Source organism: Armigeres subalbatus, chromosome 2 (genome assembly GCF_024139115.2).
Source record: "Armigeres subalbatus isolate Guangzhou_Male chromosome 2, GZ_Asu_2, whole genome shotgun sequence".
Classification (NCBI taxonomy): domain Eukaryota; kingdom Metazoa; phylum Arthropoda; class Insecta; order Diptera; family Culicidae; genus Armigeres; species Armigeres subalbatus.
Window position 1 is genome coordinate 18082022 of NC_085140.1, and position 24083 is coordinate 18106104.

The 24083-nt window shown below is 39.2% G+C and overlaps 2 protein-coding genes across 5 annotated transcripts; one reads left to right on the forward strand and one right to left on the reverse strand.

Moving 5' to 3' along the window:
• Positions 1-12526: 12526 nt before the first annotated feature.
• On the reverse strand, positions 12527-23005 carry LOC134218013 (spliceosome-associated protein CWC27 homolog). Of its 3 annotated transcripts, none has more exons than XM_062696889.1 (4): positions 22837-23005; positions 21945-22782; positions 21244-21827; positions 12527-12821 (listed from the first exon to the last, which is right to left on the reverse strand). In XM_062696889.1, exons 1-3 carry the CDS (start codon positions 22876-22878, stop codon positions 21253-21255), a joined length of 1455 nt encoding a protein of 484 aa, XP_062552873.1. In that variant the 5' UTR covers positions 22879-23005; the 3' UTR covers positions 12527-12821; positions 21244-21252. The 3 variants fall into 3 exon arrangements, with proteins under 3 accessions (XP_062552873.1, XP_062552874.1, XP_062552872.1); XM_062696890.1 differs by lacking the exon at positions 12527-12821 and adding an exon at positions 21043-21138; XM_062696888.1 differs by lacking the exon at positions 12527-12821 and having other exon boundaries at positions 21158-21827.
• On the forward strand, positions 19012-21242 carry LOC134218014 (ankyrin repeat domain-containing protein 54-like). Of its 2 annotated transcripts, XM_062696891.1 has the most exons (3): positions 19012-19202; positions 19302-19471; positions 19537-21242. In XM_062696891.1, exons 2-3 carry the CDS (start codon positions 19313-19315, stop codon positions 20302-20304), a joined length of 927 nt encoding a protein of 308 aa, XP_062552875.1. In that variant the 5' UTR covers positions 19012-19202; positions 19302-19312; the 3' UTR covers positions 20305-21242. The 2 variants fall into 2 exon arrangements, with proteins under 2 accessions (XP_062552875.1, XP_062552876.1); XM_062696892.1 differs by lacking the exon at positions 19012-19202 and having other exon boundaries at positions 19209-19471.
• Positions 23006-24083: the final 1078 nt, after the last annotated feature.

The following is a 24083-nucleotide window of genomic DNA, read 5'->3' on the forward strand; positions in this document are numbered from 1 at the left end:
CGTGTTCCATGAAACGGTGGATCCATTCGATAGGGTGACTCATCAACGTCCAATGGTTTGTCCCTCTTTGTATCAGCAAGCCAATCCACAATACGTCGCGATGCATTGCTATACATACTCGTTCCGTAAGTGGTGTTCGATCGATGACTGGAGGTCGACTGCAGCTCAATCTTTCTTATATCACGTTCCATCTTCCGCTTTTGGAATTCAGCCTTCCGTTGTTCCGTCTTCAATGCCAGATCATGTTGAATCTGCAGCTCCGCTAGTCGTTTTTCTGCTTCGATTCTGTCTCGTTCGATAGAAGCTCGCAGCTCAGCCACCTCATTTTGCTCTTCCAACTCCAAGATCTTGATTTGACTGTCAGTTTTGCTGCTTCGCGAGGTTCCGGATCGGTTTGATATTAATCCAGTTTTAGCATCATCTTTTGCGGCATCGGATACGACCGATTTGTTCTCCGGCACATCGACCTGATCTCCTGTAATGGTCGTGGTGGCAGCGACGTCCATGTTCCGGTGGGTATTCAGATTCTGCTGGTTTGGTGGAGTACGAAGCATCTCACCGAGTTTCGGTATCTCGACGACGTAATTGTCTAACCGTTTGGGTGCAATACCACGATTCTTACGACTAGAGCAACGTACCTGTTTTTCCATATAAGCCGGTCGGTGGCTTTCGAAGGACCAATGTAAATTACGCGTTCAGTGAGCTAACGGGCACAGCAGAAGCACCGTCACACCAACTCACCTGTCGGGGGAGAAGGACCAATGTAAATTACGCGTTCAGTGAGCTAACGGGCACAGCAGAAGCACCGTCACACCAACTCACCTGTCGGGGGAGAAGGACCAATGTAAATTACGCGTTCAGTGAGCTAACGGGCACAGCAGAAGCACCGTCACACCAACTCACCTGTCGGGGGAGAAGGACCAATGTAAATTACGCGTTCAGTGAGCTAACGGGCACAGCAGAAGCACCGTCACACCAACTCACCTGTCGGGGGAGAAGGACCAATGTAAATTACGCGTTCAGTGAGCTAACGGGCACAGCAGAAGCACCGTCACACCAACTCACCTGTCGGGGAGAAGGACCAATGTAAATTACGCGTTCAGTGAGCTAACGGGCACAGCAGAAGCACCGTCACACCAACTCACCTGTCGGGGAGAAGGACCAATGTAAATTACGCGTTCAGTGAGCTAACGGGCACAGCAGAAGCACCGTCACACCAACTCACCTGTCGGGGGAGAAGGACCAATGTAAATTACGCGTTCAGTGAGCTAACGGGCACAGCAGAAGCACCGTCACACCAACTCACCTGTCGGGGGAGAAGGACCAATGTAAATTACGCGTTCAGTGAGCTAACGGGCACAGCAGAAGCACCGTCACACCAACTCACCTGTCTGCGGGGGAAGACTGTACGATTTCAGGATGTTGCGCGTCGGGGGGTGGAGCCTCAGGTTTGGCCACATTCAGGATCCCGCCACGACACTCACAAACCTCACAGTACAATACCACAAAGCTAACAGACAGGCACTTTACTATTGGCAATTTCTCACCTTTTCGCTAATAATTACTAACTTATAAGTTTTACTATACTATTTTATTTTAGAATAAGTTAGATTAAGTACATTTAATTTGCTTCTGGATGGCTTGAAGTTCTTGATAAAAAGTGTAGATTTTTCTAGATTTTCATGCATGGCATACTTCGATGGTTGTTGATTTGATTACCATGACGACACGTGGATGCGGCAGACGTCGACGCCGTGGCAACTTTTATTTTGGACGCCTATGACGTCACAGATGTTCTCGCTGCTGCAGTGTTGGCAACAAGTATCCACATGAAAAGAACAAAAAACAAAATTGGCATTTGTAAGGTTCCCACGTAAAGTAATGGGAGCTGTCACTTTACTTTCGGAAAAATATTCTGCTCGATTATTCCGTACGTAAAAGTGACAATTTGCTCCATGCAGATCAGTTGTCAAAATTCCTCTTCACTGTTAGATGACTTTACCCATTAATGGGTACTGTGTTATTGTTGATATTATTCCCACCGTGAAAAATTCACCCATTTTCTTGAAAAAGTGCCACTACCCATTTTAATGAGTAGTGGCGCTTTTTGAAGAAAATGGGTGAATTTTTCACGGTGGGAATAATATCAACAATAACACAGTACCCATTAATGGGTAAAGTCATCTAACTGTGTTGGTAATATTGAACAAAATTCCGTAACCTCTCTACTTTTAGGCCAGTATCGACTTAAAAAGTAGAGAGGTTACGAAATTTTGTTCAATATTACCAAGGGGAATTTTGACAACTGATCTGCATGGAGCAAATTGTCACTTTTACGTACGGAATAATCGAGCAGAATATTTTTCCGAAAGTAAAGTGACAGCTCCCATTATTTTACGTGGGAACCTTACAAATGCCAATTTTGTTTTTTGTTCTTTTCATGTGGATACTGTTGTAAGAATTTTGTTTCGATTCTTTACTTTTCCGATTCAGTGAACGGAATTTAACATGTGATTGAGATAGAAAAAGAAATTTCTTTTGAACACGATACCAACCTTAAGTCGATACTGGCCTTTAATATTAAATATTAAACATTTTATATTTTATTTTCTATATAATAAAAATGAAATTGTCTGTGTTCGTAACCACATAACTCGAAAACGGCTGGATGGATTTTCTTCATTCGTTCAGCAAATATGTTAGTTATCGTTTCCGACGGGATTATATGATATATCCTCATGCAAAAATCACGATTAAGGTTGAGTATTCCGTATTTTAGTTTCTCCTTTTCCGTTAATCATAAATGGGTTATACCCCAGTTCACTGCCTGTTCATATCTCAGCTATCGATGAATGATAGGTTGTCTCCCGGTTGAGCACATAATACTCGTGTCGCATTATACTAAGGACACAGCTGTGGTACTTGTACCATGGTACAAGAGAACAAGAAAATTATTCCAAGACTACCCAAGAACCACCAAGCATTAATTAATGCATGTAATCAATCGCAGATCAGCATATTAAATGCTAATTGCATAAGATCAGTTTTACCGATGTAAAGATGCGATTATTCATCGCATGTCAAGCAACGATACACTAGTTCAGCGTTACGAATGCAGCGATGCATCCTGATTTTCTCAAAATTGCAAGCGGTGAAACCTTCATAAAAGGTACCGCCGCGCTTTCTGCACCCCGCGTTCACTTCATTCTTAAGGTTGGTATCGTGTTCAAAAGAAATTTCTTTTTCTATCTCAATCACATGTTAAATTCCGTTTACTGAATCGGAAAAGAAAAGAATCGAAACAAAATTCTTTCAGCAGTATCCACCTGACAAGAACAAAAATCAAAATTGGAATTTGTAAGGTTCCCACGCAAAGTAATGGGAGCTGTCACTTTACTTTCGGAAAAATATTCTGCTCGATTATTCCGTAAGTACAAGTGACATTTTACTCCATGCAGATCAGTTGTCAAAATTCCGCTTGGGAATAATGAACAAAATTCCGTAACCCCTCTACTTTTTAAGTCGATACTGGCCTTTATGGGTGAATGATCATATCCAGAAAATCTGACAATTAGGCTTTCTGCGAGCGTGTACGCACACGCACATTTCACTCACACTTTTACTCAGTTTGTTTGCAACCACGAGCAGCTGTCACAACAAAATTAAATGGGATTGTTTGCAACTACGAACCGTGCGTTCATGTTGGTGATAAATGTCGGCGAGACCCTATATAATATCACCGACGAAATAACATATGGCATTATTTCGGTCGTAAAAAGGCCTTTTTCCACTTTAAGTCAACTTTAATGGCTGTATTATTTGCAAGCATATATAGCTCCATGGTTACTTGGGTACCATTGATAAAGACAATAATTGGTATGGTACTCATTTCAAGAATCTTGTACCATGGCACTTATACCACCAGTGTGTCATTAGTATTAGAAAAGCGCCGGCTGACAAAACTAAACCTCCTGAATTTTCGTATTTAAATTTTAAGTGTCAATAAATAAAGTGGTACGAAACAGATTGAAGCAAAATCTATCGCATACAGCTGCTAATCTGTTGTTATATTGAATAAAGTTAACAAGTTTTACAAATGCTATAATGCTCTGCGAGTTAACTATTTAAGGTAAAAAACGAACAGTGGGTAATGTCTATGACATAACCGCTAAGTGGACGTAGGACTTGACTTGACCATGCCTTTAAGATACATAATATGTCCAAATTTCTCACATCAACTATTTTGGATAAATAATCGGCGTTGCATACCATTCCTTGGCAAAATCTTCTCATCAAACTGACACAGAAATCAAATCTACCTCGAACAAGAATCATCAAAAACAATTCAGAAAGTATCTGTCCGGTCACGGAATATTACCTTCCCACTGAAGGACTGCCTGAAATAAGCCACAAGTTGGTCCAGGGTAGGGCCTCCTAATCCGTGCGATAGCGACTGAAGGAGAACATTATTTTTAACTCTTAGAGTCTTGAAAAAGGCTGTTTGCTTCGGCTAAGTCCAAAAAGTAAGAAAACGATCTTTTCAAATAACCGCGAATTTCTAGTGGTGGTATAAAAAAGACTGAATGCTTTGCGAGCGAATGCACATTTCTTTTATACCTTATTTTGAATCTTCTCTGCTTCCCAATTGGTGGGCCAATCAGCCAGTGTCTTGTATCCCGCTTCTTTGTCAGCCAAAGCGTCATCATCATCAACGCGTTCGAGAAGGGCTTCTTCTTTTTTACGCTTGTTGCTCGCTGCTGGCGTCTATTTCCTAACGGGACTTTTCGCTTGATACAGGCCAATAAGCCGGGCAAGCGAGCTTAGAATTACAGTTTAGGTGAAAAGTACGTGTTCTTTTCTGAGACAACATTGTTAGTAGTAGATGGAAGGAAACATCCGGACATGGGATTTCGGGTGATAAGATTTAGAATTGGTAACATGGGACGATCATTCAGTCACGTTCGCTTTGTGTGCGGTCAGTATCAAACAATGTTTATCTAGATATTTCTTGATCAATGCCAAAAAATCCAACATTTGATGAAAAATCGATTAATAGTTTATTAATGTTTGAGCTGTTATCGGTGTTTTTTTTAATCCAAATATCCAAATATTATGTAAGAGATTAGGACATCTTATGTTTTTTTAGGCATGATCAAGCGAAGTCCTTCGTCCACTTCGCGGTTAAATCAGAAAAATTATCCACTGTTAGTTTTGACGCTATTTATGAAAATCACGCATAAAATTTTATCACTAGAATATTGGATTTGGCACCCAAGTACAATTTCTATCCTGAAGGGTATTGAAAGCTTTGATATTGATCTTTATTATTGGCTCTCTGAAGAACCGTTTGATTTTTGGACATACTTGCTGCATCATGTGGCTTTTCTTCAGCCTGTCTCGGCTCATCACCGATGCCGGCCGGTCTCGGCTCGACTCTGCTGCTGCTGCCGGTATCTGCTCAGCATTGCTGCTTTGTCGGGTGGACTGCTGCTGTACTGGCTAGGTTTCGGCTGATGATGGTGGCTTCGATGGTGTCGAGCCGAAAAAGCGGTCGGTGCAGACTTCATTCCCTGCTAAAAGGTGTGAGTGCTGTTCAATCTATGATGCGGTTGCTTCGCTTGTCCCGGTCAGAATGAAAGGAAAAAATCGCGTTGCGCTATTTTATGGCATCTCGGCAGACCCAGCGGCTGCTCATTCGCTGGTGTCTGCACCAATGAGAACGTGGTAATGGAATGATGCAAGAATTATGCGGTACCCATATTTATAGGTTCCCTTGATCTCAATGTTTTTCATTGAAAACAGTTTCATGTCTATTGGAACAAGTTTTTCGGGTCTTTATCAAGCATGGACATGAAAGGCATACTTAAAATCTGTCGATTGAGGAGCTTACCGCAGAAATTCGTCCATTGAGACGAACGCTATTAACGTTTAAAATCTTTCAACACAGCGTAACGCGGTCGATTTGAATATTTTGGAATGACACCCGGTATAGTAAAGAGAGACGTAAGTCCTACGTCAAAAACAACAAATTATCATGTTGTGTTAATTTTTAAATAGGGGGAATGACGGCTTCGGTAGGTTTTGTTCTATTATTGTCAGAGGGGTTTTTTTATGACTGATTATGCTCAAATTTAGCCTAAACAATCTTTGCATATCAAAGAATATTGTGGCCAAATTTCATAAAATTCGGTCGACAAAACCCCCCCTGCCAATAATAGAACAAAACCTGCCAAAGCCGTCTTTTCCCCTAGATAGCAGATAGCTGAAGGAAAATTCATTTGTACCTAACACCTCTCTTGTAAGAATTTCTGGAATTAGATCATACTACAAGGAGGTAGTATTTCTATTTAAACACATTGAATTACATTTATTTTGTTCAGATAAATTCATTCCGCTTGTTAGGATCAGAAATTTGATATATTTCTTCATCTGATAAAATGAGATAGTTGCAGAGAGGTAGAACTCCCTTTGCTTCCGAAAACAGGCTTGCCAAGAACTCCTCGCAATTTTTACTTACTTATGGATCCTGTACACCTCCGGTGGTGCAAAGGGCCGACTTGAAAAATCTCCATCCTGAGCGTTGCCCGGCTATCGCTTTAACATGTTGCCAGGTTAGCTTTCGGTCGACTTCTTTTATTTCTTTATTGAGAATTCGCCGCCATGAGCCTCTGGGTCTGCCTCTGCTGCGATGTCCCGCTGGGTTCCAGTCTAATGCTTGTTTACAGATTTCGTTTCCGCCCAGGGCTTGGATGAGTGAAGCAATGAAGATGATGACCGATGCTTCAGCACCAGATATACTCCCGAGGAAGGTAGCTTCATGAGAGAACAGTTTCAAAGTGCTTAGTGAAGAATGCTTCCTCGCTCCATATGGTACTATTGTACGAAACAGTTGGAGAGTCAAACCAAGCCCCCGCTAGTGCAGAGAATATTTAACTCTCTTGCCTCCTTTATACTGAGTTGCGCATTTCTGTTGGAATGAATGTGTAAAAGAGAGGTATATAATGCAGGCTCTCTCTTTCTCGCTAATATGGTTTTGTATTTACACAACACTCACTCGCATCTGAAACACTGCCGATGAACGAATGAAGCATCCTCATTTCACGCTGACTACTGAACGATGCCTCTTCGGCACTACACGCTTTGTGAAGATGGCACGTTCAAAACTCCCCACTTTCAATGTATAACACGAATGCTTTGTATTTGCCTCTTCCCTGGTTCGTGCAGCAAACAGCACGTCATAGAGCGAACATTAATCGGTGCACCGAAATTAAAACCTCGCTGTGGGCTAAAAACGAAGCATTCATTCGTTTTTGAACGAATTTTCCAAGGCCTGTTTCCGCCCCTACGTAGAGTGTGGCCGACCCAGCCCCACTTCCGATCCCGAATTTCTGTTGCTATCGGCCTCTGGTGACAACGACGATGGAGCTCGTTGTTTGAGATCCAGTTGTGAGGCCACCAGGCCCGAATTATATACCGCAGGCATCTGTTAACGAACACCTGCAGCCGTTGAGTGTTCTCCACTGATACACACCATGTTTCGCTAGCGTATAACAGCACAGATTTCACGTTAGAGTTATAGGAAGATAGAATAGAAGTCACCGCGAAAAAAGCGGGAAAACCGGGAATTCAGAACATGAACCGGAAAAAAATAAATTTGTGACAACTTACATTCAAAATTCTTCAAAGTTTTTAATGAAATTGATATAAAGGGAAATATCTACTCTTTAAATTTCATTATTCAATCGCATTCTAACTAAGTTATTTAATTTTAGTACATAATGTGTGAGGTATAAAAAATAAGTACTCGTAAGTAAATAAGTATAAAAATAGGTACTAACAGTAAGCTAACCTGATGATATGTGGTGATGGTTTGTCTGAACACCATTTAGCATTTGAACCTTAACCATTTTTGGTTTGTCCACCATTTGCAACATCAATTCCGTCATTTTGGTAATTGTTAACGTTTGCCTTATTGTTAGTTTAATGTTCATTACTGTAAAAACTAGTTATGTCAACAATAGAAAATTATATTATAGCAATTTGTAAAAAAGTAACAATTTGGAATAATGGCAAGTAAAAGTTTTTATCGTCGTTTAGTAATGTTGCATCAAATAATATAACACACACCCCGCATAATAAAAAACAACATGTTATATGGTCAGAATCATTATTACGATGTAAGATATAGCTTCACAGTTTACGTTGCGGTTATCGAATACTTTTCGATCGATTCAACCATAACTGCTCGACATCATCACTAAATGTCAACATATAACATGCTGTCTCTAAAATGTTCTTTATTTCCTGCATTATATGTCAACATTTTATCATACTGTTGAGCGAAAATTTTGCACCCACTCTCACTTACTCATTTTCACTCACTCATTTCCTGTTTCTCTCCCACTCAATCGCTCTCTCTCACTCAACCTCTCCCTTTCTCTCGCTCTATCACCCTCTTCTCGTTATCTTTCCACCTCTTATATAAAGAAATCCGAACCAAAACCCCGAAGTGTAAACTCAAGCACGGGCGAGGATACGCAGATTCTCAAATCCCGAAGCAAAATCCAGAAGTGTAAACCCAATCACGGAAAATGTTTTGACAGTGGAGAAACATTTTCCGTGATTGAGTTTACACTTCAGGATTTTGCTTCGGGATTTGAGAATCTGCGTATCTCGCCCGTGCTTGAGTTTACACTTCGGGGTTTTGGTTCGGATTTCTTTATACAAGAGTTGGAGAAATAACGAGAAGAGGGAGATATAGCGAGAGAAATGAGAGAATGAGTGAGAGAGAGCGATTGAGTGGGAGAGAAAGAGGAAATGAGTGAGTGAAAATGAGTAAGTGAGAGTAGGTGAGTAAGTCAAAGTGAGTGAGTGAGTGAACGAGTGATTGAGTGAAAGCGAGTGAGTGAGAATTCGTGAGTAAGTGAAAATTCGTGAGTAAGTGAGAATGAGGGTGTGAGGTTGAGTGAATGAGTGAGAATGAGTGTGTGAAAGTACGTGAATGAGAGTGAGTGAGTGAGAAAGAGTTAGTGAGTGATTGAGTGAGAGTGAATAAGTGAGTGAGCCAGAGTTAGTGAATGTGAGTGAGTGAGTGAGATTGAGCGAGTGAGTGAGAATGAGTTAGAGCGAGTGAGTGAGAATGAGTTAGAGCGAGATAGTGAAAATGAGTTAGAGCGAGTGAGTGAAAATGAGTTAGAGCGAGTGAGTGAAAATGAGTTAGAGTGAGTGAGTGAGAATGAGTTAGAGCGAGTGAGTGAGAATGAGTTAGAGCGAGTGAGTGAGAATGACTTAGAGCGAGTGAGTGAGAATGGGTTAGAGCGAGTGAGTGAGAATGAGTTAGAGCGAGTCTCACTATGCACTATTTCTCAATTATCTCTGCTCACTTTGCACTTCTCACTTCTTAGTACTCATTTCTCACTTTACTCTTCTCAATTCCCACTTCTCACTATTCATTTCACTTCTCACAACTCATTTTTTCACTTATCATTCTTCACTTCTCACTTCTCATTAGTCACTTTTCACTTTTCTTTTCTCACTCTTCATAACTCACTTCATACTCTTCATTTCTCGCGCCTCATTCTCACTACTCATTACACTACTCATTTCTCACTACTCAACTCTCACTTCTAATTTTACACTTCTTACTTCTTATTCTCACTACTCATTGCTCATTGCTTACTTACTCATTTTTTTCATTTCTCGCTTATCATTCGTTAGTTTTCTTTTCACACTTCTCACATTTCTCAATTTTCACTATCCACTTAACTAAATTCTTCCCATAATAAATTTCCGTCATAGATTACACATTTCCCGTGCGGAATCAATTCAAACGGAATTGTTTCCCCGCGGGATTTGCATCTCTACACACGGGATTTTTAACCGTACACTTTTCCCGCGATTGGGTTTACACTTCAGGAAAATATTTTTTCGTGTAGACTTCTGCTCCTGTCACGGGAAACGCAAATCCCGCTCCCATTTAAATTTCATGGGAGACCAAATCCCGGGACACGTTTTCCGAACTGTAAACCAGCCTTTAAGAATTAAAAAGCAGAAAAAGCGTTGTCACTCAACCCATGACATCCGCCTTTGGGTAGGCAATTATTTCGTCACTTTCACGGTAAATCGCCGTGGGAAGCTGAGTAGTTTTATCTCGTTTTAAATACTGGAGTCTGGCAAAAATTTCCTTATAACTAAGGAAGGGTCAAAATCTCACTGTAGGTGATTTAATCTGTTTTTTTTACTAGTTTTCGAACACAGAATCTGTAATACAGATATACAGATTTTTTCAATCACGATCTGTATGTACAGATATTTTCAATTTGTTCAATTTGTTTACCAGATCCGTATATTAATATAATAATATAATATAATATAATAATATAATAATATAATTAATATAATAATATAATATAATTATATTAATATAATAATATCCAAAATAATTTTAAATGTTTCATAAACTTTTTATGCGCGATTACATTTTTTTTCATGCACAGTATGACAGTTACTTGATTTTAATGTGTTGAACTGAAAAGGGAAATGGCGGCCTCGTCTCGTACACATTATGACAGATAGCAATAGGTTTCGACATAAAAGTGAAGCGATGCATTATATGCGAATGAGAAAAACAAAACGGTATGTCGGGTGACTGTATATTATGTTTTTGCGACACGGGCCGATAATGGTTTTGTTATTTCCGCAACTTTAAAAAAATGTACTGCACATCAGTTCAAGACAACATTTTCAAAACGATTTATCTGCTTTTGTAAACAAAGATTCAAACGACGATTTGACTAATCTGATAGCTCTCCCACGCAAAGTAACACCATCAACAGGTAGCTTTACTACAGTTTACTACCATTTACTACAAGAAGAAACGTCAAAATAAAATAGACCCCACGATGACGATGAAGATTTCATCATTTTTTGCGGCTAATCAACAAAAGACATGTCTGTTTTGTTTGTTATCCATAAATTGGACTTCTATTTTCAAGAACAAAGCCGATTCGCTTCGATTCTGATGAATAATTTGCATTTGAAACATGAGTAGCAACGTCTTGAGCAGACTACAAGAAATCAGTAGTACTACTACTGAAAATGTAGTAAAGTTGAACTTACTACTTTTTATTCATACGACCCATTGTCTTGAGTTGTTATTTTATTTTGCAAGCTAGTCTTTTTTTAAATTTGAAATGTTCTTAGTAAAAATCACTTTGCTATCAGAAATATTCTCAAAGTACAGTAAGCTAAAGGCAGGTCAGACGAAGCGTAAATTTTACGTCATAATGTCTTTAAATAGCTCTTAAGAGTAATTTAAACATCTTTTTACGCGCCTTGTGACTCTCAATAATATTTGTGTGATTGTATTGATTTTTTTTCCAAAAGTCAGTATCGCATTGTTACATTTTACAGGTGAATGTTATGTTGATAAAAGCGCCATAATACCACATTTTATATGATTTTTTCAATTGATTGATAGACGTAAAAAAATTGGCGGTAATAACAATTGGATACAGATATCGATACAGATTTTTGGAGCACGAAATACAAAAGATATTTTAGTTACTAGATAAAGATTGTCGCTTCGGTTCCCTTTGTTCTGCTGTCCGGAACATGTTGGGTACCAAGCTGTCAAATCGTATGGATTTTCCATCTTTGACATTTAGCTCCCCTATCCTCGCCAGCAAAAGATGTTTCGGACAGAGACGACAGCGAAAATCTTTATATGATAACTTAAATTTTTTTCGAAATATTTACAGTTGAAAATTTTTTTGTTTATTTAAAAATACAGATTTTCACTTAGCAACCCTGATCCAATCTGTCCTCGCATCTATCCAATCAAAAGATGTTCCGGACAGCGACAATCTTTATCTAGTAACTGTAGTGTCTAGTTGGACGCTTTCGAACAAGGTTTACTTTCAGTGTAAACTTATTAATTGAATTGCCTAATTACTACCATGAATTTGTTTACTATTAATTATATGTGCGAACAGCTGTCAATTGACATGAAACGAATTGTAACGTCATGAAAAGATGGTCTGAAATATACGAGTGATGAGCTGGGCTCATTCGCTATCTGAACCCCCAACTGGTTAGTTCATTTTTACTGTAGAAGAAACACATTAACTGGCGACGAGGTGAAACAAAAAAAAAAAGTTTGGAAAGTTTTCTAGGAAATAGATCCGGTAAAGTGTTAGTGAAAAATTTGCCTGTTGGAGAGCTGAAGACCATTCCGGGTTACTGATAACCAGAACTGAAGAGGAATACCAAATCTCAGGAAGAGACCAGACCTGCAGCAAGGCCTTTATCGACACGGGAGCGGTGCATGTCGAACCATATAAGAGCGGCCATAGGGGTTTTGCTTATCCGGTGAAGTGAGTATCGAAGCCGGTAGCCATTTTGACGGCATTATTGTGCTCAAAAGTGGTAGTGAATGGAAAAAACGGCGCAAGAAGCTAGTAATTGTTCTTAAAAAGAATTAATTAAGTTTGTGTGATTTAAATTGTTTAAACAAACAATACCTGCATTGTTTTAACGTTTGTCTTTTTATTTTATTATTCAGGATTGAAAAACAACTGCTAATTGGCACGGTTTCGGTGGAACGGAGTTTATTTTACACGACGGTTGAAGTTGACCACATTTTCGTTCGATCGCTAGTGATCTTTGCTTCCGCTGATTTGGCGATTCCGCAGGCTAACTGGCTGGTGTGGATTGTGATCCCGGTAAATTGGTAAGCTATTATTTTACTTATTACGGTTGCTGGTGAAGATGGCGTCGGCTGCATTAACCACTATTATGGAGCCATATCGGAAGGGAACATCCTTTACAGAATGGATTGAGAGATTAGGATCAGTATTTAGATTAAATAAAATTCAGGAAGCGGATAAAAAGGATTATTTTGCGACCTTGTGCGGTCCCGCTGTTTACAGCGAAGTAAAATTATTGTTCCCTAACACGGATTATGGCGACATTTCATATGACGAAATGGTAATGAAACTCAAAGGCCGATTCGATAAAACCGAATCTGATATGATTCAACGTTTCAAATTTAACCATCGGGTGCAACAGCCTGATGAGACTGTAGAGGACTTTGTCCTCTCAGTTAAGCTGCAAGCGGAGTTTTGTTCCTTTGATAATTTCAAACAAAAGGCCATTTTAGACAGGATCATTGCCGGAGTTAAAGATAAGGCTTTACAGCAGCGTTTGCTTAGCGAGGAAAATTTATCTTTAACAAATGCAGAAAAAATAGTAGTAACCTGGGAAATGGCGAGTTCTAATGCAAGACATATGAAAGTGAATAGTTTTGAACAAATTGCTTCGTTAAAACATGGTGGAGCAAAAGGTACCGTTTACAAGAGAATTGCAGATAGTTTTGAATTAGCTAGAGCTTTAAATGACAGAGGATCAGTAAAGGATAGGCTCGGTTTTAGGCCAAACAATAGAAACAAACAAGTTGACTGGAAAAGAGATAACAGTGGAAATCGGGGGGCTTATCAAGATCGTGTGTGTGATTTTTGCGGTTTGAAAGGCCATTTAAAGCGCAAATGCTTCAAATTGAAAAACCTTAAGAGGGATACAGTGAAATTTATGGATACATGGCAAGCGGAACATAGCGGCAACGGAGCTACAGATGAAGCGACCATTAGTGGACTATTCAATCGCCTTAGGACAGACAAGTCAGACAGTGAAGACGAGGATTATGACGCAGGTGAATTGGAATGCATGATGGTTTCCTCTATCAATAAGATTAATAATCCGTGTCTAGTTAATACTTTAGTCGAAGGGAAGCATTTAACAATGGAGGTAGATTGTGGTTCATCCGTGTCCGTCATTGGCAAAAATCAATACAACCGCGTTTTTGATAAACCTTTGAGCAAAAGCAACAAACAATTAATTGTGGTAAACGGTAATAAATTATGTATAAAAGGAGAAGCAAATGTTATGGTGAAATTTAGAGGGAAATTAGCTGATTTACAATTGTTGGTTATTGACTGTGAGAATGAATTCATTCCACTACTAGGGCGAACATGGCTTGATGTATTTTTTTCTAATTGGAGAGAATTTTTTTCCACTTCCTTGAAGATAAATAATTTGACTGAAAATGATGTGGACACAGCTGTGGTAAATTTAAAGCAGAAATTTCCTGGAGTTTTTAAAAAAGATTTTTCTTCACCAATAAAAGCGGATCTAGTTCTTAAAAGTGAAACGCCGATATTCAAAAAAGCGTATGATGTGCCATATCGTCTACGCGATAAGGTGTTAAATTATTTGGATCGTTTGGAAAGGGAAGAAGTAATAACTCCAATTGAAACCAGCGAATGGGCATCACCTGTGGTCGTCGTAATTAAGAAAAACAATGACATTCGGCTTGTCATAGATTGCAAGGTATCAATAAACAAATTAATTATTCCACACACATATCCATTGCCAACGGTGCAGGATTTGTTTGCCGGTCTATCAGGTTGTAAAATTTTTGTTCCTTGGATTTGGAAGGAGCCTACACCCAACTGTCCTTAACGGAAAGGTCCAGAAAGTTTATGGTTATAAACACAATAAAAGGATTATTTGTTTACAATAGATTACCACAGGGGGCTTCTTCTAGCGCCTCTATATTTCAGCAGGTGATGGACCAGGTTTTAGAAGGACTGAAATATGTGTATTGTTATTTGGATGATGTTTTGATTGCCGGAGTGGACTTTGATGATTGTAAAGAAAAGCTGATTTTAGTATTAGGAAGGCTAAATGACTTTAATATTAAAGTAAACTTGGACAAATGTAAGTTTTTTGTTCCACAACTGGACTATCTGGGTCATGTTCTAAGTGGAAAAGGATTATCGCCCTGCCCTGATAAAGTTGCTACAATACAAAAGGCAAAAATACCCCAAAATGTAACTGAGCTAAAATCGTTCCTTGGATTGATCAATTACTACAATAAGTTTATACCAAATTTATCGACAAAATTGTATTATTTGTACAACCTTTTGAAAAAAAAAATGTTAAATTTACATGGGATCAAAATTACACCGAAGCTTTTGAACGTGCCAAACGTTCTTTGCTAGGTGCAAATTTTTTAGAGTACTATGGCCCCAAGAAACCAATTGCAGTTATAACGGATGCTTCCAGCTACGGATTAGGAGGGTGATTGCCCACATTGTAGACGGTGTCGAAAGGCCAATTTGCTTCACTTCTTTTCTTTAAACACAGCACAGAAATCATACCCCATTTTACATCTCGAGGCACTTGCACTGGTGTGCACCATAAAAAAATTCCATAAATATCTGTATGGTCAGGAATTCAAGATTTTCACAGACCATAAGCCTCTATTGGGTATATTTGGGAAATTGGGCAGAAACTCGATCATAGTTACTAGACTGCAACGGTTTATAATAGAGTTGTCTATATATGATTTTGAGATTATTTATAGGCCTTCGCATAAGATGGGTAACGCGGATTTCTGTTCGCGTTTTCCTTTAGAGCAAACTATACCAAGTGAATTTGGTCTTGAATATGTAAGAAGTATAAATTTCACCGGGGGAATCCCACTGGACTTTAAAGCGATTGCCAATGAAACAAACAAGGATAATTTCTTATTGGAGGTAATTTCATTTATGCAGAAAGGCTGGCCTGAACGTATGGATAAAAAGTTTTTAAATGTGTTTTCCAATCAATCTGATTTGGAAATGGTGGATGGTTGCTTATTGTATCAAGACAGGGTGGTTATTCCACAGAAGCTACAGAAGGACATTTTAAAACTATTGCATGTTAATCATAACGGAATGGTGAAGATGAAGCAGTTGGCTAGGAGAGCTGTGTATTGGTTCGGTATAAATAACGCAATAGAAAACTTCTCAAAAATTTGCGAAGTGTGTAACGAAATGGCAGTAGTTCCTAAGCCAAAAATAGAATCCAAATGGACTCCCTCCACTAAACCTTTCAGTAGAATACACATAGATTTTTTTCATTTCAGTGGGTATACATTTTTACTTATTGTTGACAGTTTCTCTAAATGGTTAGAAATAGAATTGATGAAAAAGGTACGGATTGTGCTAAAGTGTTGACAAAATTGGTGGAGTATTTTGCAAGATTTGGATTACCCGATTTATTAGTCTCGGACGGAGGACCTCCATTCAACTCTTATTCCTTTGTGGGGTTCTTGGAAAAGCAGGGTATTAAAGTACTTAAAAGCCCTCCATACAACCCTGCTAGCAATGGTCAGGCGGAGCGGATGGTAAGAACAACAAAAGAAGTATTGAAAAAGTTTTTAATTGATCCCAAAATCATGGAATATGAGCTGGAGGATCAAATTAATTTGTTCTTATTCAACTATCGCAATACATGTCTGACGATCGATGAGGAATTCCCATCAGAGAAGATTTTCTCATACAAGCCTAAGACTATAATAGATCTTATAAATCCTAAGAAGCAATTCAAATATAACTTGGCTACTCAAGCCGACCTCTCTCATGATGTTGTCATGCCTACCAGTATTAGAGGGGATCCCATTGATCTTCTGGATAATCTGACAAGTGGCGACATAGTTTGGTATAAAAACCACAATCCCCATAACCCATCTAGATGGTTAAAGGCTATCTTTCTAAAACGTGTTTCTCGACATATATTACAGGTGGAAATTGGAAGCGCGCGAACCACGGCTCATCGAACGCAAGTCAGACTGTTTAATGATCCGAGTCCACTGGAGCGGCCAAACATCACGCTTCCTGTTCCCTGTATCCAAGATAACATGGCTCGAACGAGCAGCCTGCCGGTTACTGCCGGTGATGAGCAGAACGAAGATTGTGGGGAGAGATCGCCCACTCAAGGAATCAAACGTAAACGCGTAGAGCAGTATCAGCCGGAGCAGACCTTGCGGCGATCGAAGCGCGTCAAGCAAACTAAAACGGACTCAAACTTTGTTTATTACAATTAATTAATTAAGACATTGGATTCATTTTGAAATCAAAGATTAGTTATGTAATACTATAATCACAGAGAAACAGACGTCTCACTCTACACATGTATCATCGTTCATCTTTTTAACGGTGGATTCAATTTTTTGTAGGTGGTCAATCGGCCACCGATGGCGCTTCCATCGGTTTTGCTTGTGTTTGACGTTTGCTCACTACCGCCACCTGGTTGCTGCTTGTCCACCTACAGTACTTTTAGCATTGGGCGGTAATGTTTTCGTGACGATGATTTTGATTGCATTTTGTTCTAAGTGAGACGTCTGTTTCTCTGTGCTATAATGATAGATCTCATTTTGAAAGGGGGAAGAACTTGTAGTGTCTAGTTGGACGCTTTCGAACAAGGTTTACTTTCAGTGTAAACTTATTAATTGAATTGCCTAATTACTACCATGAATTTGTTTACTATTAATTATATGTGCGAACAGCTGTCAATTGACATGAAACGAATTGTAACGTCATGAAAAGATGGTCTGAAATATACGAGTGATGAGCTGGGCTCATTCGCTATCTGAACCCCCAACTGGTTAGTTCATTTTTACTGTAGAAGAAACACATTAGTAACTAAAATATCTTTTATCCAAACTAAAATTATCTTCCAAAAATGTTGACGCTTTTTGGCGTGCGTTTGCAAAGTTTGGGTCGTGCTTTTCTTAATTTGTTTCATTCAAAGAATGAATCAATTGTTTGCTTTTATTGTTTTGATAAAATTTAATAATTCTGAAACATATTTCCAAGTTATATTTTCAATTAACGTTGCAATTATCAGCCGATCTGTCATGTTGCGCCTGTTCCGGTAGAAATTTACATCAAACAAAATAGACCACTGATGCGAACGCTTTTGGCGTGGTCTATTTTTGCCTTTCTCGTACACTAATGGGCCAAACACAATTGATACACGTAAAAAAATTCAATGTTGTTTATTATTAATATTTCTAATACTTTTTTGCCAAAGCAGACGCTTAATGACATGTATAAGAAAAAACTTATACATCGCATATGTCACATACATTCGGAAACTTAAGGTGCCGTCAGACGTTGCAAGCAAATCACTCGCAACGAGCATTTTGCTCGCAGAAAGCGACAACTGTCAAAAATTTTCCTGTCTGACTACACTGACAGTGATTGCATGCAAACAAATGACAACTCGTAAGCAAACGCTCGCTTGCAATGTGTGACTGCTAAGCGTTAAAAATTTTCAACTCGCAGAAACAAAATTGCGCTTGCTAGTGCAGCACTAGCAAATTTTTCGCTCGCAAAATTGAAAACGTTTTTAGGTGGCAGTGTTGCATTGCAAAAATAGGAATGAAATTAGATTTTGTGGCCGAAAAACACGTTTTTCGTTTTTGTTTATATTTGCATGAGAGTAACTTTTCATTAACTTATGAATGTTATTAGCTTTTTGATATGGGATCATTCATTAGGTGGCATAATGAAGAGTATAAGTATTTTCGAATGGTTTTTTGCCATAAGGGGCGATTCAAATATGACGTGTGTACGTTTGCGTGCGTTTTGACAATTTTCCCATGGGATCTATTGTGTTTGACCCATAAGTGTACGTAAAGGCTATAATATTGCTTCAAAAACAAAATTTTAATAGGAGGCCCGGAGGGCTGATTTTCATATACCGATCGACTCAGCTCGACGAATTGAGGTGATGGCTGTATGTGTGTATGTATGTATATGTGTGTGTGTGTATGTGTACAAATTTTGTAGACACACTTTTTGGAACTTAGCATTATCCGATTTACTCGCAACAAGTTGTATTCGACGGGGAATACGGTCCCATTGTTTGCTATTGAAAATTGGCTCGATCGGACATTGCATTTCGGAATTATTGAAAAATCATTGTTTTTTCCCAAGGGTCCCCCCTTGGAAAAAAATTCAAAACCGAAAATTTTTTTTTTCCGAAAATGGTGGCAATACATATTAACTAATGCAAAAACATGCAAAATGATCGGAAAATGTGATCTATTCTCCTAAAGAGCTTTTTTGACCTTTCTAATGTGATTCTTTCAATATATTTTATAATGCACGAGAAAGGCATCATCACTGCTAGGTGGATTAATCTGGGTTTTTCCATTTGAACCTGGTCCAAATGTGGTATAAATTTGAACCAAGAAAGAGTAGACCACTGGTGAAGTTGCCCTCAGTGCACGATCGTCTTGAGCCACACACGAAGTTTGACAAACCCGACAAACCGAAGGCGTCAAGGAAAAGGAAGGCATCAACGTCAACAAAGTAAGCTGTTTTTTGTTGTTGTTATTTATCTTCAGAGTAAACGAATTTATTTGTGAAATTTGGTCTGTCATTGAATAATTAAATTAATTTTAATAATAGTTACCTGCAACATGCAGGAATCAGATCCAAGCCCTCAGAATTCTCATTACCAGGATGAAGCGGAAAGCGTTCGAGAAGCAACTCCTTCACCTCCGGGTCCGCCAGAAGAAAAATGGCGAGAAGCAATTCAAGTGGCCAAAGATTTGGAACTAAGTCGTCACGGTTGGAAGGTATGTGGCGAATGTTGGTAGAATCCAACAGATGATCTAACGTCGAACCGTTTGGCATTTTACAGAAACAATCACACTCCTCGAAGATACGAGTGCAGCGATCCCAAGCGTGTCGCGATAGTCCATACAGCAGAAGTCGTCCTACGGTTGCCTTAGTCTCACAATTTCTCAATGCTGCCATGGTTAACAATACGGAGCTGCTGCAAGGTATGATCGAGAAGGGTTTCAGTCCAGATACACGGGAACCTACGTTCAAACGCTCCGCACTGCACATTGCTTGCAGTCGGGGATTTACGGACAGTGTGCGAGTATTGCTAGAAAACGGGGCTAATCCAAACATACGGGATTTGAATGAGAATACTCCATTGCATCTGGCTTCCTGTACGGAGAATATTGCGATAATAGATTTGTTGCTGAAGTATGGAACGAATGTTACGCTAAAAGATTCTAATGGCCTGATTGCGCTGGAGATTGCTATCGGGAAGCTTCGGTTATCCGATCGAATCATATCCAAGATGCAGAAGCTGACGAAGAGCGACATCCACACCCACCGGAACAACGTTGTGAAAGTTTGCGAAATGATTTTCGTGGTGTTCAAACAGCAGGTACGGAGCGGAAGTTTGCTGTATCTTGATCCGAGCGAAGCGGGACATATGTACCAACGTCACCTCGAGGAAATGTTGGAAGACTTCGAAGAGCAGCTCAATCGCGTGAAAGGTAGGAGCATCGATTTCAACTCAATTGTTGATCAGTTGGAGAATTTGAACGTCAGAAGCGAAATCGACAGCGATGTGAACTCGCTTCTGTCGACCCTGCAAAAGCTGGCAGTTTGAATACGTGATGTTGATAAGTCTGGAGGATTAGTGGAAGGAAAATCGGTTTCAACATTCCAAAGTACGCACGCAATTTTTTTTTTCGCCGCTGTGGATTCGTTTGCATCGCTAAATCAATTGTGTAGGTTAGCTGTATGTAAAATTGGGAAAACCATTCTTGGAATACCTTTTTACATAATGTCTTTTTATTTTGTTATTAAAACATTTTGAAAATTTTTGTCAAGTCAGATCTTCTTGTTAACCATTAAGTAACCATTTTTGCATTCGTATATCATGAGGCTAACACGATGATACTTTTATGCCCAGGAACGTCGAGGCGATTTCCAAACCGAAAATTGCCTAGACCGGCATCGGGAATCGAACCCAGCCACCCTCAGCATGGTGCGCATCTTACCGCACGGCTAAGGAGGGCCCCCAAGTTAGGTGTCTGACTGCATTATATTATAGGACCTCCATTTCATGTTAAGGTTTTGTAACATGAATTTCTAAGTCTAATGCTTTACACAAAATACGTTATTTTTCTTTGTTAGCATTAGATCAACCACTACAAAGAATTCGAGAAAATTTCCAACCCGCTAATTTTCGACCAGATCGGCAATCTAGCCCAGCTACCTTCAGCAAAGACTTTAAATGTTTTACCTTTGGTTTTAATCGTGTGCAACCTTTGCTTCTGCAACAATAATTTATTACTCCGAGTGACGGATTTCCAAGAAATAGTTTTCCGAATATTATCATAAATACATTCATTAGATATATTAAAATATTTAGGTGAGATACTAAAGAGTGTTTAAGCTCATCCATCAGCTGCTCGAGGAATTTCTTTTGTGTTCCATACTATAGCATTCGGTCAATGTTTAATTTTCGAAAGATTTAGCGTAATTTAGTAATTATCCCGTAAGAGTCTTAGAGTGAAATAAATTAATATAATAAAACACTTACCCAATGTCTTTATTTCTTGGGTTTGTCCTTTCGTTCAATTTTTTCGCCACGTTTCCGTTTGTTCAGCGGATTCCTTGGATCGTAAACGTCATACCAATCATCATCTTTAGTTGCAGCATCCTTCGCTAAAATGGGATCGCTCTTCTCAAACTGCAATCGATGTGACAACCAATTATCTCCTTGAATGTCCTCTTCTTCATTTGTGTCTTCCTTGCTGCCACTGGCTTCCTCGTCGTCGGCATGATCTTTAATTGTGTGTAATTTGTTTTTGAACTTCTCCAACAATTGAAGCGTAAAATTTTCCCTTGAACTGCCTTTCTTCGGTAGCTGTTTTGTTTTCTCAGAATACTGTTCCTGCACCGAAAGAAATTCCTTCATAACTTCACTTTTTGCTTCATTCTTTTTTTCAACTTTTTCTTCCTGCTGCCGCTCTTTTTTCTTATCTGATTGATAATCTTTTTTCAGTTTACTGATTTCTTCTCGTATTTTGGCAGCTTGTTCTTGCTTAACCTTTTTCCGTTCGCTTTCCAGGCCAAAATCTGAATCTGAATCGGACGATGATGGGAGTTTGGGTTGCTCTTTGTCTACAATAAAGAAACAATATTAGTAAACACAATCCTATCGTAATTGAAGTACAGATTTAAATACATTCATGATTATTTTCATCATAAATAAATTATAAATATGTTTGTTACACATACTCTTTGTCTTCAGCTTATCCCTGATGCTCTTGGCTTCCTGCAAAACCAGTTCCTTGTCGCGATCTGATTCCCTGTGACTTGTACCTTTACCTTCCGAATCAGAGCTCGATTCCTTTCGGCTTTTAGCTTTCTGTTCCTTCACATCGATCGCTTGCTTGCTCAACCGCGGATCATCCAATACGTCGTGTGAGCTCTTGCCTTTTCCCGAAAAATTGCGCTGCACAAACTGCGTCGTTTCCTGCTCCTCCTCTTCCGCTTCATCGCCAAACGAAAGAAGTCCAAAATTTTTAACTCCCTTCTCCTTCTTTTTCTTTTCCTTTGCCTCGCTTGACTTTTTCACCTTCAGCACTCTCGGAACAATGTCCGGAAAAGGATTGCTCAGAATCTCGGCCTTGATAATCTTATGGGGGAAATGTGGTCGCTCATTCTCGTAAACCTCCCCTTCCTCCAGTTTGAGCATGTTGTAAATCGTATCGCCGGCCACCTTCCCGAACAGTGTGTGCATGTTCTGTAGTTCCGGTGTGGCCCCCAGCGTAAAGAAAAATTGCGAACCATTATCATGCTTACCGGAGTTGGCCATCGCCACCAAACCACGCCGCATGAAGCGCAACCGCGAGTGGAACTCATCGCGAAACGGGTGCCCGTAGATCGATTCACCTCCGCTACCGTCTCCATTCGGATCGCCACCTTGCACAATGAAGCCGCGCACCACCCGGTGGAATAACGTTCCATCGTAGTATCCTTCCATGCACAGTTGGACAAAGTTTCGGCATGCTAACGGACACTCGCGTGACCAGAGTTCGATGTCAATATCACCGACGGTGGTTTTCAGTAAAATCTGGAAGTACTCACTGGAATTTTGTGTATGGTCCTAATTATTTTTTGTAATTACCTTTCCAGATGTTGGCGGTTCTTGTATGTAAATATTACTCATTGTAGTACGTTTTTTGACAGAATTACACTTATTTCAACGATATTTTTATTTATTTCTTTTGGAAATAACTTTCTAAGCCAGTAAATAAAAATGCGAACAGTGTTCTGTTTTTGTTTGCGTCTTTGTTTGCGGTGTGTGTTGGCTTAAGGTGTTGGCTGTTAGGTAAACTTAACATATAAAAAAATGTCCCGTCAGGGGAGGCGTAGTAGCCAATTGGGTTGTTTAGTGGTATATATGTTTTTACATATTCTGAATCTGCATAAAAAACTGAGCCTAACCCCAATTTTTCAGAATTGTTTGAGCCCCGGAACTATTTTTAATTTGCATTTTAAATTTATATGGGATTAAAAAAATGTTCTTATGCTGCATGGGCCAACTGTCATTCTATGAATGTTATTGTCATTCTATCGATTGAAATGGCTTATTGTTTGCTGTATAAAAATGTAAATAAAAGGTTTACAAACAAAATAAAAATTTGTTCGAGATTAGGTAAGCATGCTTTTTATGTTAGACTACAAAAAATCTCATATTTTTCTTTGCTAAACAACCCAATTAGGCTTTCTGCGAGCGTGTACGCGTACACGCACATTTAATTGTGTTTTTACCATTAGATGATATAATTCATCATGACGAAACCAGCTAAAGATGATACGAAATTTTTCCAAAACCGCAATCCGTATATTATATTGTAGGGTGCTGTCAATACGATACACCACGCGGCTGTTGTAATGTTTCCAAAAGCGCATTTGCACAAGATTCCACGCGGCGTTCCACATTCGAAAGGAACAACCGCACCCTAGGAAACGCCGCAATGTTATCTCCCCATAAGAATCGAGTATACGGGCAGCAAAAAACGCGGTGCGTCGTTTCCTCTGAGGAGCGCCGCGTGTACTTTTGGGCAAATGCGTTAATAGCTATATTAATTACCAGTCGTATATGGTTTTTTATAGTTTGCTTCCTAAATAATGTAAAATAAGAAATTATGAAGATACAATGTACCATGACATAATAGCATACGTTATGGTAGATATAACATGCTGTATAATATTGGTTTCAGCTCAACATATAGTTACATTGTTAAGAGGTGATTATACGAATAGTAACAGTATTCTTTAATTCAAATGAATAGTAATAATAATACTACAGATGGTTTTAAATTATGCGGGAATTCAGTTGGAAACAACGTTTAGATTTTTTGGAGTGTA

What these genes read in the sequence shown, in the direction of transcription:
- LOC134218014 (XM_062696891.1), top strand. Translation starts at nt 19,313, where the DNA reads ATGCAGGAATCAGATCCAAGCCCTCAGAATTCTCATTACCAGGATGAA. An exon ending in TAAGTCGTCACGGTTGGAAG is followed by an intron (nt 19,472 to 19,536) that starts GTATGTGGCGAA and finishes GGCATTTTACAG; the next exon opens with AAACAATCACACTCCTCGAA.
- LOC134218013 (XM_062696889.1), bottom strand. Translation starts at nt 22,878, where the DNA reads ATGAGTAATATTTACATACAAGAACCGCCAACATCTGGAAAG. An exon ending in AACCGCCAACATCTGGAAAG is followed by an intron (nt 22,783 to 22,836) that starts GTAATTACAAAA and finishes GAGTACTTCCAG; the next exon opens with ATTTTACTGAAAACCACCGT. An exon ending in GGATAAGCTGAAGACAAAGA is followed by an intron (nt 21,828 to 21,944) that starts GTATGTGTAACA and finishes TCTTTATTGTAG; the next exon opens with ACAAAGAGCAACCCAAACTC.